The sequence below is a fragment of the Chinchilla lanigera genome, unplaced genomic scaffold (assembly GCF_000276665.1).
Source record: "Chinchilla lanigera isolate Chin_1 unplaced genomic scaffold, ChiLan1.0 scaffold00128, whole genome shotgun sequence".
NCBI classification, from domain to species: Eukaryota; Metazoa; Chordata; class Mammalia; order Rodentia; family Chinchillidae; genus Chinchilla; species Chinchilla lanigera.
Genome location: NW_004955529.1, coordinates 3,847,843 through 3,867,631, shown reverse-complemented (window position 1 = coordinate 3,867,631; position 19,789 = coordinate 3,847,843). Strand labels below are relative to the sequence as shown.

General features: G+C 37.9%; 1 protein-coding gene across 1 annotated transcript in view; it reads right to left on the bottom strand.

Moving 5' to 3' along the window:
• The window catches only part of Apool (apolipoprotein O-like), an 80,263-nt gene extending 61,957 nt beyond the window's left edge, over positions 1 to 18,306 (bottom strand). The window contains exon 1 of the mRNA XM_005410081.2: positions 18,217 to 18,306. Coding sequence (XP_005410138.1) covers positions 18,217 to 18,231 — 15 coding nt within the window. The 5' untranslated portion in view covers positions 18,232 to 18,306. The remainder of the gene's footprint in view (positions 1 to 18,216) is intronic.
• Between the last annotated feature and the right edge of the window lie 1,483 nt (positions 18,307 to 19,789).

The following is a 19,789-nucleotide window of genomic DNA, read 5'->3' as shown; positions in this document are numbered from 1 at the left end:
TAAAACCTCTACAAACCGTGAGCTAAATAAGCTTCTTCTCCCTTAACTTGTGGATGTCAGGTGTTTTGTCTCAGCCACAAGAAAAGTAAACCAAGACACGGACAGTATACCTGACTAGTCATTAGAAGGTGGGGGTGGGTCAGAACAGGCAAGTAATTAGAGGTGTGACCTAGAATGGTATACATCCCTACCTTGTTCTTCACTTTTCACTGTTTCATTGCCTCCATGGCAGCAGTTTCACCTCACAGCAGGCACACCCACCACATGGTTTCTGTGTTGGAGCCAGCCAAGCATGAACTGAAACTTCTAATAATGTCAATCAAAATATCTCTTCTCCTTTAAGTGGCAGTTGCTGGGTATTTTGTCCAGAGTACTGAGGTTGTTTCTGTGATTGTTACCTGACTATGTGGCTTAGAAGCCTTTTGAAGTAACTCATGCAAGGAGTTTGGAGAATTTTGAAGTTTCTAGCTAGAGAAGCCATACAACGCTGTAAGCCAAACTTGATAGGCAGTACTGGTCAGAGTCCAGAAGATCAGAATGATGATATAAATGCACATGGTACAAGCCCGGTTCAGGAAATCTCAGATGGGAGAAAGGAATCCATTGACAGTTGGACTGCAGGCCACATGTGTTATGCACTGTCAGGAAATTTGTCGACATTTTGCTTATATTCTGAGACTTTACAGGAGATAAAGATTAAGGGTAGCACACTAATTAATGAGGCAGGGGAAATGTTAAGGCAGCCCAATATTGAGCCTGTGGCATGCACTTTTCTCTTAGCTTTTAGCCATATCTATCATGAGGAGCAAGACCAAAAAAAAACCAGACTTCAATAATTTGAAAAAGTTTGCTGATGACCAGAAAAAAAATACAAGTAATACTGAGGCCTCTAAAGCTCTGGAAAGGTAGATTGGTTGCTGAAAAAGGAAACATTAAAAATTAGCAAAGTACTCTGCATCAGGACATTAGGAAATATACCTCTGGGGCATTCCAGAAATAAGCAAGACACTTACATTTGCAGGTTAAGGTATAAAACTGAAAGAATTTGCTATACAAAGAGAGCTTCAAGACAACATGTTCGAAAAGGACCAACTAAGAAGTTGGATCCATGAGATTTGGATTGTAAGTGCTCATAAGAAGATTGGAGAGGCCATAAATACCACATTGACTCCACTATGCAGCCTCAATCGTATAGAAAGATAGAGACAGCCAACGAGACCCCAAAGTGAGCTCTGGAAAACTTTGCCAAGAGACATATGAGGTCTGGCTCTGATTCTCACAAATGGTGCTCATGAGGGTTGTAATATGCCCCAAACTGAGCTAAGTTTAAGCCTACTTGGGATGTTAGATAGAAGAACATTTCTCTCCTCTGATATGAGAGTGGACCCAGAGATCACAAGGCTTTTACAATATCTCATCAGTCTTGGCCAAGTAGACCACATAATCCAAATGTATGTGGACAGAATCCTGCCAGCTCCTGGCCCAGAGAAACCACACCCACTGTCCATTCTGGAGAACAAACGCTCATAAAAGCTTAGTGAGAGGAGACACCTGTTGACCAATTAAAGCCAAAATGGAAAGGCCCCTTTTCAGTGATCCTTGCCCCATCCACTGCAGTAAAGTGGTAGAGATAGATAATTGGATTCATCTTTCTCGAATAAAGCCAGTCCCACCTGCACTGTCTGAAGAACAGAATCACCCAGAGGGAGAAAGCTACTCCTGTGAGCCTCTGGAAGACTTGAGATTTCTCTTCAAAAAGAAAGACCCTACTGCTGCTGTAGGAAGCATGCAAATCTGACCTGCTCCTCATATTTGACCTAACAGTGAAGTTTCAATTTCCTGTCAAACAGGCAGCTCAACAGTCACTAACTCTTTTTCTTTTTTTTGTTTTTGATTTGGTTTTTTTTGGTCTTTTTTTGAGACAGGGTCTCGCTCTGCAGTTCAGGCTGGCCTTGAGCTCACTTTGTAGCCCAGGCTGGTCTTGAATTCGCAACGATCCTCCTGCCTCATCCTCTGGAGTGCTAGGATTACAGGTGTGCACCATGAAGCCCGGCTCACTAACTCTTTTTCTGACAGGTTTTTTCTTTCTTCAACCCAGCCAGTGAGCCACAGCACTCCAAAACAGTTACAGAAAATAACCCCCAGTAAGCAGAGTCTACAGCCCTTTCCAACATGAAGAAGCTTTAGAAGACAGAGACCTGCACTCCAGAAGTACCCCCTAAAGAATTCTGGGGATTCATGTCACTGAGGCAGAAATGACATAGAAGATGAGGCACCACCTCTCAGGAACCATATAGACAAGTTCTTGTGGGTTCCCTCAAGATTTGGAAGGCATAAAAGGACACAGATGATAAGAAGAGCTCATTATCATGCCTTTCCTCATGACAGCCCGCCCTGTGTCCACCAGAATATACATTTATCTGGCTGTTTCCTCTTTTACTCAGTCAAAGCTTGCTCTGCAGAGCCAGTTTCTCACTCACTCTTCACATTTAATCTTTCAAATAAACTGTCACCCATAAAAAAAGTCCTAGGATGCCAGGAAATGTGACTCTGCAATGGGAATGTGTAAATTGTGAGAATGAAACCAAAAGTGCACTGTAGACCTCAGAAATTTGGAAAAGACAAGAACATGGAACATCTGGGGAAAGTTGTGAAGAGTTAGTGAGCCAGAGCAAGAGAGAGGCCTTGAGATCTGCAACTGGCAGTGCTATGGGAGTGGGACCTCCCAAGCCTTTTTCTAGTTCCCGTCTCATCACCACAAGTTGCCCTGGATGCTGGCTACAGTACCACAAGGAGGAACGTTTACCCTCCTAGGATGCACTCTTGGTTTGACTCAATTTGTTTGTACCACACATTCCTTTTAAAATGGGTGTGTTTATCCTATGTCATTGAACGTCAGCAGTTTTTAAGGTTTTATTCTTATTTTTACAGGGGCTCACAGGCAAGCGATGGCCTTGAGTCTTAGAGGAGCCTTCAGACATGGACTTTTCGGCACTGCTGCATCTGTTAAGACTTTGGCACCTCTTAGAGATGAACTAAACGCATTTTGCATAAAGTGATGTGTATGAGGCTTTTTAGAGCCTATAGGTAAAATGTTATGGTCTACATCAAAAATGTCCTGCAAAGTCCTCATGTACTAAGCGTTGGAGTTTGCGGAGGTGACCAAATCCTGGGGGAAATACACGTAATTTTCTGGTTAGGCAATGGGGTCTGGTGAGAAGAGGCAGGGCACTAAGAGCATTACCTGTCATACCTGTATTCTTTTTTTATTACATGATTATCTGACTTAATATCCAGCCAATTCTGGCTTGACTGAATATATTTGAAAGGGTTACTTCCTCTTCTATTTCTTGGAGCAATATAAGAAGAATTGGTATTTTTTCTTCAAATGTTTAGTAGAATTCAACAGCAAAATGCTCTCACCTGTGCTTTCCCTTGATGGAAGATGTGTATTGCTGATTCAATCTCATTATTTGATGCTGCTCTGTACAGCTTTTCTATTCGTAATTCAGGCTTAAAAGTTGTATTTCTCTAAGAATTTGTGCATTTCTCCTACATTATCAAAATTCTTGGCATGTGTTTTTTTTTTTTTTTTTTCAGAATACCCTTTAATGATACCTTTTATTTGTGTAATGTCACTTGTAATGTCTCATTTTTATTTAATTTTGAGTTTCCTTTTTCTTTTTCTGAATGTAGTCAGGGCTTGTCAGACTTATCATTTTGAAAATGTTTTTCTTTATTTTATTGATGCTTTTTCATTGTCCTTGTCAACCCTCATTTATTTATTTGTACTGTGACCTTCATTTCTTTCATTTATTTTACTAATTTTGGGTATAGCTTGTTTTTGTTTCTCTAGTTTCATGATATGGAGCAACAGTTTGTTCATTTGAAATGTGTACATTTCTTAATGGAGGTATTAACATATCAAAAACTTCTCTTTCAGTACTGCTGTTTTTGTAACTCCTGGGATTTAGTGTGCCATGTCTCCACATTTTCATTTGTTTCAACACATTTTTAATCTTTTGGCTGAATATCTCCTATGACCCATTTTTGTTTTTTAAAAATTCAACTGTTTAATTTCAGTTAGATTGGTCCCAAGGTCAGTCGTTTACCAGACCACCCTGACAGAACACTCCACCCCTCCACCACCTTCCCAACCTATCCTATTTTTCATTTATCCTTGCTTCCTGGTTCTATCAATAAAAAGCCACAGAGGCTTCAGTTCAGGGCTGTCATTCCAGACTTTCTCATGCAGAAGGGTCTCAGTTAATGGCAGCCCCTTTGAGCCCTCTTGGAGTATGAAGTAAACATTGACTAACAGTAGTATTTGAGTAATCTTTCATCCTTTTGCACTGTACCACACTCGTAAACTGTAGCAAACATCTGTATATTTTTATGCTTTCCAGTGTTCTTGTTATTGATTTCTAGTTTTATTACCTCACAGAACTAGAGAAAACAATCCTAAAATTCCTGTGGAACTAGAAGAGACCCAGAAAACCAAAAGCAATTCTGGGTAAGAAAGAGAAGGTGGGGAGCATCACAATCCCTGAAATTATACTACAAAACCTCCATGATTAAAACAGAATAATACTGGCAACATACAGGCCTGAGCATCAATGTGTTGTAGGCAGCTGAGTTACACAGAAGTATTTTTTTTGTTTTCGTTTTTTTTGTTTTTTCTCCGGTACCGGGAATTGAACTCACAACCTTGCGCTTGCCAGGCAGGCGCTTTGCCGCTGAGCTAAATCCCCAGCCCAGACAGAAGTATTATAAGCAGTCAGATAGGGACAGGACTTGGAAGGAGCCAGTATGGAAGACAAGATACCATGCAAATGGAGAGGCAGTACTTGTTGCTGGCCAGATCTCCAAACAAAAGATTAAACAAACACACCCACATACCTCCCTAGGGATGAACCTCAGGGACTGATATTCTAAATAGGTAGCAATCACCTTGAAGAGGCCTCACTGACCCACCTCCCTAGAAAAGTCACTGCTCTGTATTCACACCCCCTTGCTACATGACTGGCTTCTCAATTTGATGCAGATTTAATCAATTTTACCTGAACAATTCTTATTGGCTGATCATAGTTTTCTCCCACTTCATGACCACCTTGTGATTTCCCATTTTCCTCCCACCTCGGACCCGCCTCACCTCTGGTTTTGCTCTATAAAAATCACTGCAAAAGACAGGTTCCCTGGGTGACTCATTTGGGTCCCCTTCTGTCCCTCTTTCAGACAGCTTTCTTTCCCTCTGTAAATATATACTGTTCTTAAACTTTGTTGTTCCTAAAATCCATTCTTCGATTTTAGAGAACACGAACTCGTCCCAGATATTATTCAGATTGGGAGTTTTTCTCACCTGTATCAAATGGGAGAGAACAGAAAACAAAGAAACAACTCCAAACTCATTCAGCTACCTTATCTTTCAGCAAGGGGCCAAACACCTTCACTGGAAGAAAGATCACCTCTTTAATAAATGGTGCTGGGGAAACTGGCTTTACACATGCTGAAAACTGTATCTCTCATCATGCGCTAAACTAAAATAGGATGAAATGAAGATCTAAACAAAAAACAGAAACTGCAAAAAGGCAGAATATCTAAAACTCTAGATGACATTGGTTAACATGCCCTTTCCTATTCTTTTGGAAGAATTTGTGAAGTTTTTATTAATCTTTAAAAAAAAAAACATGGTAGAATTCATCAGTCAAGCTATATGGAACTGGGTTTTCTTTGTGGGGATTATTAACGTAATCTCCCTACTTGTTAAAGTCAATTCAGATTTTCATCTCCTTCTTGAGTCAGTTTAGGTAATTCACATTTTTTTTAGGAATTTATGTTTCTTCTAGATTACTGACTTTGTTTGTATACAGTTATTCATATAATTCTCCTAAATTCTTTCAGAAATTTCTCTAATGTTTGTAGTAATGTTCTTCTTTAACTCTTGCTCTTAGTAATTTGAGCCTTTTATCTTATTCATTCTAATTGAAGATGTGTTAACACTGTTGCATTTTTCAAAGAATCAACTTTTGGTTTCATTGAATTTTTAATTTTTTAATATTCTGTATTTTATTTACTGTTAGTCTAATCTTTTTTTTTTCTTCTACTTGCTTTGTATTTAATCTGTTCATTTTCTATTTTCTTAAGGTGGGAGGTAAGGTTATTGATTTGAGATCTTTTGTGATTTTTAAAAATTTACCAATGTATGTTTGTGATACATATTACATTCATGTTGAGGAATTCTTTTTTAATATAAGCAGTTACCACTATCAGTTTCCTTGTAGGTGCTCAAAACTTAGCTCCATAAACTAAGTTTGGGAATGTTATGATTTTGCTTCAGTTTACCTCGAAGTATACTCTAATTTATGATTTCTTCTTTCAGCTATTGGTTATTAGTAGTGTGTTATTCAATTTCTATTTCTTTGGGAATTTCTCAAATTTCCTTCAATTACTGATTTCTAATCTCAATTCATTGTGGTCACAGCCCATATTTTGTACTAGTTCAATATTTTTGATTTATTAACATTTGTTTTAATCTCATACATAAAATCTGAATACATTAAGAAAAAATTATACCTCAGAACACAAACAAGATTAAGCAAATGACAAATTGGGAAAAACAATTTGCAACATATTACAAAGGGTTAATAAAATGAAAGGTATGCTCTTATGGAGGGGAATTTACCAATATCTAAAAAAGTTCTTTCTGTGTTTTCCTTCTGAGCCAATACCTTCAACAAATTTATATACAAGATACATTAGCAATAGAATGCAAAATAATGTCTACACAGGGGTATTCACTACAGCAGCATGAGGGTAAATAAGGAACCTGAAACATGCTCCCCAAGTTGCAGCTCTGGCACAGTGCTGTGGAGCAACTGCACCACAGATTTTGGGGCTTTGCTTGGTTCTGATGACAAGATGACACTTGGTGATACACAAAGGCAAGCTCTATCAAAGAAAGGCCCAGTCCACCTTTCCTGCCACCCATATCCACTGTTTACATGGCCAGAGACTTCTGTGACACCTTTCAGAATCTTCTTACACTCTTAAGTCATGTTAAAAAGACAGGGAAAAAACTCATCAAGAGGTTCCTCTCTCCCTCCACCTCCCCCTCCATCCCAAGTAGGTCAGGGCTACTGAGGGGTTCAGACTTTTGCTCTGGAAAGGACAGAAGCTGGGACAAACAGAAACGCATACCAAGACAGGCTGCTTTGGTTACAGCACCCGGATCCTTTTAGGAGACAATGAGATTTGAGATTGAGGACAGAGACAGTATTTTGTTAACTTTGGGAAGAAGGAGCTAGGCAAGAGTTCAAGAGCTTGGTTGTATTTTGAATACAGTTCCCCCCCGTGGATGACTTGTCAAAAAACTTTGCAAAGGTTTAGGCTGCATTTTTATTTTGTTAAGATTGCGGGCTGAAATTTCCCAAATACTTTACTGTGCTCAAAGCACTTGCAGAGGTCAGGGGAAGCTCACATTTACTGGCTCTCACATGAATATTCACATCTTCTCCTCTTTATTAAACAGATGAATTACAACACAATTATGCTCTCCAACTAGTTTTTCTCACTTAAAGGCTCTTCTGCATTAGCACATAAAAATCTAGCACATTCTTTTTTCACAGTAGTTTCCAGTGTACACAAGGAACATGTCTTCCATTTCCAGTTATTGGCTATTCCCTACAATGCTGCCATGAATGTCATTGTGAAATGCGTTTGTATTTCTCCTCACCTGTGAACTATAAAATTCCAAGCAATTGAAGGAGCAAATGAGATTCGCAGCCTTAATTTTTTTAATATTGCTAATTTTCTTTCAAAAAGTTATACCACTTAGAGGTTTACTTATCACTTCAACATTAGCTAAAAATAAAACATCTCATTTCAAAAATAAAGGCTACCATCAAAAGTCAACCAATTACAAATGCTGGTGAGGCTGTGCGGAGAAAATTTTCCATATTGTTAGTGGGACTGTAAGCTGACACAACCACTATGGAAATCAATATGCAGATTCAGATTCCTCACAAAGCTAAAAGTAGAAATTCCACTTAATCCAGCTATTCCCCTTTCTAAGATACCTTTGCAAAACAGTTACAGACATCATACCACAGTGATGTATGCGTATCCATATTTATAGCAGCACAAGTAGCTAAATCTTGAAAAAAGCCCATATGTCCATCAACAGATAAATGGATAAAAAAAGTGCTATTTATACACAATGGTGTACTCCTCTGCCAAAAAAAGGATAAACATGAGTCATTTGTAGCAAATGGATATATCTCAAGACCATAGCGTTAACTCAGACACATAAGTCTAAATATCACATGGTTTCCCTTATATGAAAAACTACATATATATATACATATATATACAGAGAGAGAGAGAGAGAGAGAGAGAGGGAGAGGGGGAGGGAAATAAAATACAGATAACAGGAAAAACAGAAAACAAAAGGCATTATAATCCAATGTGGACAATGTATCTAAAAGTGTACCATGACTTAGTACATTTGTCTTTCATATTGTATATGTTCTATGGCCTATTAGTCTGGTTTTCCATATATATATATATGATAATTGTTTTTATAAGGTCTTATGAGATAAATGATCCTGATGCTAGAAAAATAAAAGAGGGTGGAGAGAGGGGAAAAGAAAGGAACAGAAATGTGTTATGTACATGCACCCTACAGTGATTGTAATCATTATGTACTGCAAAATATACTAAAAAAAAAGTGAGAAAAAAAATAAAACATCTATGTCATACGGAATGAAATTCTATCTTTGGTATGTTCAATAACATCAAAGTTTCAGGCCAGGATATAGCTCAGTGGCATAGCACCTGCCTGGCAAGTGCAGGGTCCTGAGTTTGATTTCTGGTACAAAAAAAAAAAAACACAATAATATCAAAGTTTCCTATTTTTTCAATCTGTAAAGAAAAATAACATATCACAAACTTGGTTTTGATTAACATTTCTTTCCATGGGAAAGACATGCATCATACATAGATATTGATCACTTCTATTTTTTCTATGAACTAAATTCCCTACTCCTGTTTTTCCTTTCATTTGAAAGCTGGAATGACCTTTTTCTCACTGATTTCCAAATGATCTTTGCAGGTAAAGCAAGAGAGCTCTTTACGGAATTTGTAGAAAATAGTTTTTACCTGTTTGTTGTTTGGCACTTGAGAGGGATTTTGCAACACAATAAGTGTAATTATTGGTATGAAGTCACTTTCATTAATCTTCTCCCCCACGATGTCCAGGTTTCATGCTATGCTTAGAAAAAACTGACCTTCCTCACTCCAAAACTGTTTAACTTAATCACTGTATTAGATTACTAGTGTTAATTTCTATGTTTAAATATTTGAGTCACCTGATGTTGATTTTGATATGGACATGCTACTCTGTTATTAACAAATAAACCTTGTAAAGAAAAACTGTGTGCATTTTGGCCTACTTTACATTGTTTGTCTGTTCTTTCTCTGTCCTTTCTTCTCTAAACACCAAATCTACTCATTACCACAGGTTGCAATAAATGTTCCCACCTCCTCTCAACCTTGCTCCTCCCACTTGAATTTTTCTGGCTACTCCCACAGGTTTATTTTCTAGATAAAATTTATATTTTTTCATGTTGCCAAAAAAAATCCTGTTTGCATTTTAATTGCTAGTGCATTAAATCATAAAATTAACTTGTGGATAACTGATAATATGAAGATAATAAAAAATATTGATTTTCCCATGCACAAAAATGTTCCAGTATGAGGACAGTATTTCTTCCCAAGCAGTTTGATTCTAATCGCCCTCTGGCCAAGAAACAGGATTCTGAAACACCCTTGAGCATCTGAGTGCTTTTTCAAGTCCTTTCTGTCCTCCTACTCCCTGTATGTGTGGCATGGACAAACAAACCTTTAAAGTATTTGACTTCTCATCTATATATTTCAAAAATTATTGTAACAGTCATTTAGGAGTTTTGTGAGGACTGAGTGATTTCAACGATGTAAAATGCTTGGAAAAGTATATAAAATATTATATGTCTTATAGATGTTACTTTTGTCATTATTAGGAATGAATAAAATTAAATAAACAATGAAAAAAAGTTCCAGTGTGCTCTCATAGAGTGAGCATAGACAGCAATAATGTACTGTGTATTTCAAAAAGCTAAAGTTTTTATATAAAGAAATATATAAGGACAAAAGAAGGAAGGAAAAAACATATGTACATACATATATACATACACACACGATAGCTAAAATAACTGTATTACTAATTTCTATTGGTTTATTTAAAGGAACAGTTAATGTTTAATCTTATCAGTTAATGTTTGATCAATCTTGCATACCTTGTGTATATCTTGCAATCTTGCATATATCTGGTAACCTGAGCAACTACTTTGTTTTTATTTTATTTTATTTTATTTTAATTTTTTATTTTTTTAGTTTTTTTCCAGTACCAGGAATTGAACTCATGACCTTGAGCTTGCTAGGCAGGCGCTGTGCCGCTGAGCTAAATCCCCAGCCCCTTTTTTTTTATTTTAAAGAGAATAGTAAAAAAAGAAAAAGAACAATAGCAAAATACAAAGAAAGCAAGGACATTAAAAATGATACGGAATTTCAAACCAAATGATAGGGATTAACAGTGGTTGTTATATTACATATTGTTATCTTCAACGAAGTTGCTCCGATTACCAGATATAAGAAGGGAAGATTAATCAAACCATTAAAGAGAATAAGAAAATAATAATTTAAAGAAAAACATTAGAGACAATACAGAGTTTCACTAGACAAGATGATAGGAATTCAACAGTGGTTGTTATATTACATATTGTTGTCTTCATATCAGTTTGAGCAACTACTTTGAAATAACAGTATGTAATATAACAACCATCATTAATTTCCTATCATCTTCTTTTCAAATTGTGTATTGTTTATATTGGTTAATGTTGTTTTGTTTTTGTTTTACTTTTTTGCTTTTTTGGGTTTTTTTATTCGCTACGCAAACCTATGTCTTAGTCATTGGTGCCCGGTTGCTGTGGCAGTTCCATACACCCTACTAAACACAAATTTATAGAGCTACTGCTGCTAGGAACACCTGCACCACAAGCACAGGCATTACTGAGACAGTCTTAGTACGTCTGAGGTAGTATTATTATAGGCAGCTAAGTTACACAGAAATTAATATATAGTTAGAAAGAAACTGGGCCATTAAGGAAGTCAGTATGAAAAAATACAGACATCAGAGTTGTGGCTGGAGGCAAATCTGAAGAGAACCAGGCCTCAGGATGGGAAAGCAATAACAAGGCCTGCAAGCCTCCCTAGAGATAAACAGCAACTTGAGTTTATACTGTAACTAGCACTCACGACCTGGGTCAGTGGGCCCAAATAGGCATCAGAGGCATACAGGGTTGACCAGAAAGTTTGGACCCACACTCCCCTCCCTTTTCAAGAATTCCTTTGATCTTTCCAAGTACTCTTGCTATGTGACTTATTTTCCTGGTGGATCAATATTAGCTAAGTGACTATACCTGTAATCCTATAGGTTGATTTTAATTTGTCCCACATTGTACCTCCACTGTGATTTTGCTGATTGCTCCTGACAAAGGGCCTCAGTGCCCTGCTAAGACCCCTCCTGGAAACCCAGGGGCTAGTCTCCTTCTATTTATTTCCGATGAAACTCTCCTAACTTCCTCCCTTGGTTTGTGATTTCACTCCTTGATGTTGTGAGACTACCCACGAACTTGTAACAGGTTGAGAGTTATATTTTCCTATGTCATTATAACGAAATACTTTAGGCTGGGTAATTTATAAGCAATAGAAATTTATTCCTCATCGTTCTGGAGGTTGGAGGCTCTAGCAGATTTGGAGGCTTGCTCTCTGCTTCAAAGATGGTCTCTTCTTACAGTGTTTTACAAAGCAGAAAGAGCAAGGGAACTCCCTTCAACCTCTTTTATAAGGGTATTAATCACATTCAATAAAGCAGAGCCATCATGAGTCCATGCCTTCTGCAGTGGTTCCACCTCTTACTACTATCAAATTAGGTTCTAACCTATATCTGGTGGAGGACAACAATATTCAAACCATAGCAGTCACTCAGTGTTGCACCTGTACCCTGATCCCAGCATCATGCAAGAGTGTCAGTACACTACTAGTGCCAAGAGGGATCCCTTCAGCTAAAACATCGCTCCACGGGAGAAAAGAACAACAGGAGATACCCAGCAGACAGTACCACCAACACTGCCAGTGGCCTCAGCCAATAAATTTACCACAGACAACTCCAACACTGGCTGTCACGACCCCTGTACTATTTAATGGCACTGACTTCTCCTGACACAGGTATACAAAGGCCACACACTGAACGCTTCCCATAACCAGAGATACTGGACTTCATCCAGCTGGTACAGTGCGCAGATGAAAGTCCCTACTAAATCCAGTTTGTAAAGGCTAGAAAACATGAGGGCTCATTCAAATATACACACATCCAAGAAAGACCATCAGAAAGATAAAAATGCAAGCAAATATGATACCACCAAAAGAACACACTAACTTGTAAGTGACCTCAAAGAAATTAATATCTGTGTTACCTGAAAAACAATTTCCAAATTAAAAAAAATAATAATTTCCAAACAATTTTTCTAATAAAAAGTTAAGATCCAAAGTGCATAAGGAACCCACATAGATCAATAGTAAGCAAACAAGAAAAATAATTAAAAAATGGTCAAAGTACTTAACTGGCATTTTTCCAAGGAAGACATAGAAATGGCCAGCTAGTACGTGCAAAAATGTTCTGCATCACTAATAATTATGAAAATACATGTCAAAACCACAAGATATCACTTTACACATGAGAAAAGAGCTGTTACTAGAAATGCTAAATTTGTGAAGAAAAAGGAATTCTTGCATACTACTAATGGGAATATAAGTTGGTATAGCCATTGTGGAAAACAGTATACAGACTCCTCAAAAAGTTAAAAATAGAATTATCACTTGACCCAGCAATCCCAATACACCTAAAGCAAATAAAATCAGCAACACTCAAAAATATCTGAACTCCTAGGTTAATGGTAGTATTATTGACAATAGCCAAGGTACAGAAAAAAAAAAAACTAAGTATCAGAGATGGATGGATAATGAAACTGTGGTGTATACAAACACACACATACACACACATACACACACACACACACACACACACGCACGCACAACCCAAAATATAATTCACCCATAGAAAGAAGGAAATCCTGCCGTTTTTGACAACATAGCTGAACCTTGAGGGTATTATGCTAAGTGAAATAAATCATACAGAGAAAAACAAAAACCATATAATTTTACTTATATGTGAAATCTAAAGTAGTTGAACTCATAGAAACATAGTAGCATGATAGTTACAGAGCTGCGGGGAGATGCTGGTCAAAGGCTACAAACTGCCCAGCATGGGGGAAGACAGCTGTAATCCTAGTGCTCAGAAGGCTGAGACAGGAGGATCACTGAGAGTTCAAGGCCAGCCTGGCCTACATAGTGAGTTCAAGAAAAGCCTGACTACACTGTGAGACCCTGTCTCAAAAAACAAACGAAACAAAACAAAAAATCCCAAAGTACTGTATACAAACCTTCAACTATAAAATGAGTAAGTCTACTATACAGCATAGCCATGTGATACCTGTAAACCAACTTGACTGAGATAATCATTTCACAAAATGTATGTACATAAAAGTATCACCTTTCATACCTTAAGATCATAAAGTTTTATTTACTAATTACACATAAAACTTGGGGAAGAAGGATGGAAAGAAAACATAATCCCAGAGAGCCAGGTAACTACCAATGCCATGGATACCCACTGAATTTATCCCCACCCATAACTTGTTAATAGCTAAAATCAAAAACTGAGCAAGATTTTCTGTGGCTACAATTACTTCCACTGCATCTTTTATTTCCTTACTGGTACACCCCCTCAGTATCCCTCTTCTATTCTTTGTGGTAATAAAATTACCTACCTCAGAGACCGTTGTGAGAATTAAATGAAATAATGTGCATGGATAGTTTAACACAATGCCTGAATTATGAGAAGGGCTTGATAAATGGTAGCCACATTTTCATATGAGGTATTCTGTTATGAACAAATTACCTTTCAAGATCCAAATTTTCCTTGGACTCACTCTAAATCCCTGGCAATAATGAAATGTGACTTATGTTTGACACTACTACACTTCTCCTATTCTTTTTAAATGAAAGTAAGTCCTCTTGTCATTTTCCCTGATTAAGAGAGGAGGAGAGATCATCACAATCCCTGCTCTCCAGTGCACTCCAGTGCGTCACCATCACATTTGCTCAACAAGTTCTTATATTTTAAGATGTGTATTAACTATTTTCAGTCATCTGCCAACCTTCAACATTGTCTCTCTCTCTTACTTCTTGTAGTAAACTCTGGGACTTCAAATTTAAAACAGAAATGCACTTTAGATACCTTGACCTCACAGATGCTTCCTTAAGTGCCCCAAGAGCTCCAGGAATATGTGTGTGTGTGTGTGTGTGTGTGTGTGTGTGTGTGTGTGTGTGTACATGTCTCTCTCTCTCTCCCCCCTCTTCCTCTCTCCCCTTTCTCTTCTTTTTTCTCTCTCGCTCCCTCACCATACTGAGATACTAGGAAAGAGTTCCACGACCAACCTACACCCCCAGACCAATCTTAGCAATTTCTCCTGTAACTACCTTACACATTACCCTGTAACCATTAGAAATTATTTCACCTCTAAGATTCTAACGCTTATAAATTTCCAATTAAAACTGAATACCCTTTCAGCTTTCCCAATCTCTTGAAACTTTCTCTTCTTTCTCACTATGCCTGACAGTCTCCTAGTACCCTAGGCCATCAATTCCATTCTCTTTAATTTGTCTCCTTATCCAGTGTGAACAACTATTTGCATAAATTCCTTATATCCTCTTATCATTCCCACCTCACCAATACTCAGCACAGAGACACCTACACTGACTCCTCCTCTTTCAGGCTGTAAGCACTGCTGAAAGTGACAGTGGTAAATATAACGTCAGCTGGGCACTCGTTTTTCATCATTTATTTTATTTAATGTCTAATGATGCCTTACTGAAGTTCCTACAATGCCCTTCTCTAACCCTTTTTCTTTCTTAAACTTCTAAAGCCACATTCTGGTTTCCTCACTAAGCAGATGACATTATGCTGAGAATACAAGCATCCAATGTGAGCTCCCTCAGTATCCCTCTTCTGTTCTTCAAACTCTCTCTACCTTTTTCATCTTCCACCCAGCAACTCTGGCCTCTAAACTCAAGTGTGTTTCCTTTTTACCAAAGATAATCCCTCCACTTGTCCTTTCGATTTTACCACCTGCTTATGATACGAGTTAAGAGTCCCGGTTCTGTGGTTCAAAGTCCAGAACCTGGGCTCAGACCGTGTGACTTCAAATCTAGCTCTACCATTTACTATTATGTGTCTTTGGGCAAGTAACTCAACCTTTCTTGGTGTTGGCTTCCTTACCTATAAAGAGGTGATTAGTAATACGACCTACTTATAGTGCCACTGTGAAAAATAAATGAGGAAATTCATAAAAAGCATGTACAGAAGTACTTAACTCATAGTAAATGCTCAATAACACAGAATAGCTGCGATTACTAGTATCTTTCCCCAGTACTAGCTCTTGGTACATTTTCCCTTGTCTTTAAATCTGCTCAAGTCCCCTTTTTTTTTAAAATTAAAAGACATCTTTTCTGCAATTTGCTACCCCATCCCAAGACTTTTTCCCCTCCTTTCACCACTAAACTTCTCTAAAGAAAAATATACCTCCCTTCCCAAGGAAGCAGGGAACAGTGTAAAGATTTTCCAGTCAAATATACCTGTGATTGAGTCCAGCTCTCCCACTAGCAGCTGACCCCAAACAAGAATTTCTTCTACACCTCAGTCTTCTAAACCTGTAAAATACTACCCATACATTAAAGCCATCAAGGGGTCTAAACTAAAGATAATATAGTAGAACACATAGCCAAAGTAGGAGCTAAATGAATGCTGGTTCTCCATCTCTTACCCTGTCTTTAGCCTCTTACAATCCAGGATCATTATTACTCTACTTATGCTTCTTTATACCACTTCAGATTTTATTAGCATTGTGACATTGGTCAATTTGACTTCTCTAAACTTCAGTTTTCAGCTGTACAGTAACATCTGCCACATGCAGTTATCTTCATTATAAGTGAACTAACATCTATAAAGCGTTTTAATACAGTGGCTGGGCTGGGCATGGAGGCACAGGCCTGTAATCCCAGCACTAGGGAGGCTGAGGCAGGAAGATCGTTGTGAGTTTGAGACCAGCCTAGGCTACAAAGTGAGCTCAAGACCAGCATGAACTGCATAGTGAGACCCTTTTGTCTCCAAAAAAAATATATATATATATAGTGGCTGGCTACAATACACCCTTAATGATCAAATCACGACTTCTCAAAAAATAAAGGGCTAGGGAGAGGGGATGTAGGTTCTACGGGTTGCCATCCTAAAATGGGTAGGCATAATGGGTTCAATCCCCAGTACTTAAAAAAGAAAAAGACTTCAACTCTCTCCGGTAGGCTTCACTGATAACATGCTATTCTAATTTGCATTTAAAAACTGACCATTTCTTTTGTCTGCACCTGCTCAGCAAGCTTTTCTTCTCTTCAAAACAGGGGGGTGAGCCTTTTCTCTTTTGAACGCCTCTTGATGTAAGGCACTTCCCTTCTTCTGAATCACAGTCTGTTGTATTATTTGCTACATAAAATTTAATCTCTTTTAGCCTCATTTCTGAGCACTTATTTATTCATGTAGAATGCTTGAGCTCCCAGCATAAGTCTAGCTATTAAGGATACAAAGATTAACATGTTATAATTACTCAAGGAGCTTTTAAGGATGGTAAAAGCTCAAAGAGCTTTTTAGTATGGTAAAAGTACACTATATAACATTCGCAGTGTAAGAAATACTTTCCTAAGTGTATGCCCGGAGTTCTCTGCGAGCTAGAGTTACAGTATTTAAATTAGCCCACTGCAGTCAGCAGCAGTCTCTTTTAAAGGTATTTTGTGCTTGGCCAATGGCGAAGCTCTATATAAATATCTGTTAAACGAATAAACTATGAGTAGAAAGTAACTAGATAAGGATGGGAAAGGGCACTTCAGGCACAATAGAAAGATCTGGTAAAAAGGCATGGAGGGGTGAAAGCAAGTAATTCAGTACCGAGCAACGTTCCTGAATGATAGGAGGTGAAGCTACAGTCAAGGCAAGTTGTGGTAGAATTGCTAATCTGATCCCTGGGGAAAGATAATGCAGTACAGATAAATGCTTTTAAGTAAAGGACGAGCAAAATCAGATTTACATTTTGGTATAAGTACTTGGACAGCTTATGGGAAAATGGATTCCATGAGAGGCAAGCTAGCGCTAGAGTCCAGTTAGAAGGGTGCTGTAATAATTAAGATAAAAATGTGAGCATTGGAACTACACAAATGAAGTGAAAAGGGGGAATCAAGGCGGATACTGAACCTACTTAAGATCAACTTTGGCTGAACTGAACTGTGCACATTTGTACGTCCTCCAAGTCTAACAAAACATTTTACACTAAAAATGCTCTACGTAAAGAGACTCTTCTTACTGAAATCTACTTAGGGAACTGCAGCAAGTAGCCAACTGAGTCACTTCCGGTACACGGATTCCTAAGTAAAAGCATAATTTTTCCTTATAAAATTCAAAAGGTGCAGGTTACTCGAACGCTGAGTGTAGCAACATTTAAGTATAAACCAGCAGAGATTCCGGACATCTCTATCCTGATCTGTTTCACCACAAATGTTCGAACAAAATCCTCCCATAGGGTCAGAAGCTGTGCCCTGTACACCGAGACAAATGCCAAGGATCCTTTTGTCTTTGTTACACGGCTCATTTCCTGGACGGCCATTTTCACCACAGAACTTCCCCGATTAGTATCTAGTTACTGCATGAACGGTCAACCACAGGGGGCTGAGGAGAGAGCAGCGTTCCAGGCTGGCTTAACTGTAAAGAGGATTGGGAGGTATCTTGACGCTTCAGAGGTTAATGATTTCAACTTTCTTACAACCACGCGTCCACCCTCCGCTTGCTACGGTGCTGCTTTGAAAAGATAGGAGGATCCATTCTACAGTTACTGAACGTTAAGGGCACCAAAACAACAACAACAAAACCCCAAAGACACTAAGAAGTTTGTTTCCACTTACTCTAAAGGGCGCCATCTCTTTGACCCTCTCCGACCAAATTTTCTTACGGAGAGCGCAGAGGGACAAAACAGTGCTTTACTTCTCTCACGGTAGCCCCACCCCCTTAAGCTCCCGGCTCTTGCCCTCTTTCCGCCCTCCTGCGGTCTTTTTGGTGTGTGCTGCGGTCAGCTAGTCTGTGTTCCGCGAAAATGTTTTGTTTTACCCTTTTGATTTACCCGTCCGTCCTGGATAAATCCTTTCACAATATTCTACAAAGTTTAATTTAAAGTTGTTTCCTTGGGTGCAACTTTTCATTGTTTTTGTTCTCAGGCGTACGTGATTTGTCTACATAAGAAATTAAAACCCGAGTCCAAATCTTTTTAAAAATAACCACGCAGTCACAAGAACGTGTTACTTCTGCCCTACATGGGCAAATTCATTTATTCGTTCTAAAACCGTCACTTAGAACCAACTCTGTGCCAGACAGTTGTTCAGCGTACGGAACAAAACGTACTGCTTTTCTCATACAGTTTATGGCTCCAGGAGAAAAACAGAGACAAATATTACAAAGGGCCATATGCTATAAAAGACAATAAAACCATGGGTGAGGAGTTTGTTTTGTAAAGACCCTGATAAGGTGATTTTAAGAACTTTAGGAAAGAGTGTTCCATGAAGAAAGAACAGCAGATAAATTTAAATTCCCTTTAGTCAATGGCTAGAATGATTTAAATTCACTTTTGCAGAAGATCTAACTCCCTGTTTCTTATTATCTATCTTTTAATTTGCTCTTTATACTTTGGATTTCTTAAGGAGGAGAGGGAGAGGATGAGGAGAGGATGAAAACAGAATTAATACATGTACATGAACCAACTCCCCACGATGAATATAATCATGATTTACCGCAAACCTGTACTAATAAAAAGAAAATTAAATGAAATGGAACAATTCAGAGGTAGTGAAAAAACACATTACATAGGGGCTATTTGTGTTACTATAAGGACTTGGGATTTTGTTCCGAATACGATGGAAAGTCATTAGAGGATTTTGAGCAAAAATGTAACTCCATTCAAATTACATTTTAAAAATATAAATTTGGTGCTGTCAGAAAAATATATTAAAGGTAACACAATATTCTCAATAAGGGCAAGACCTCCTGTGAATAATTCTGAAAAAAAAAGTTCAAAATATGTCCATCAACATTTTCTATATTCATTTGTTTATTCATTCAACAGATATTTATTAAATGCAATTATATACCAGGTATTAGTGAAGCACATTCCACATTTGATGCTCAAAGCAGATCTTTTTTAATAGAATCCTCTCTGTATTACAAAACTGTTGTGTCTGGAGTGAGAATAGATTTTATCTCTCTGAGCTTCATAAAATTTACACCAATAAAATTTAGAGATATGAGCTTAAAAAGAGAAACAAAATCACTTTTTTGGAAAGAGGAGAGAAATGAGGAAATAGCTACATTGTTGGAGTAAGGTAGGGAACCCAGCTGCTCTAGGGTCTTTCTTTCCCTTATAGTATATGGGAAGAAAGTGACCCAACCCCTTGACAGTTGTTATAATTTGATTGGCTATTTTGGACT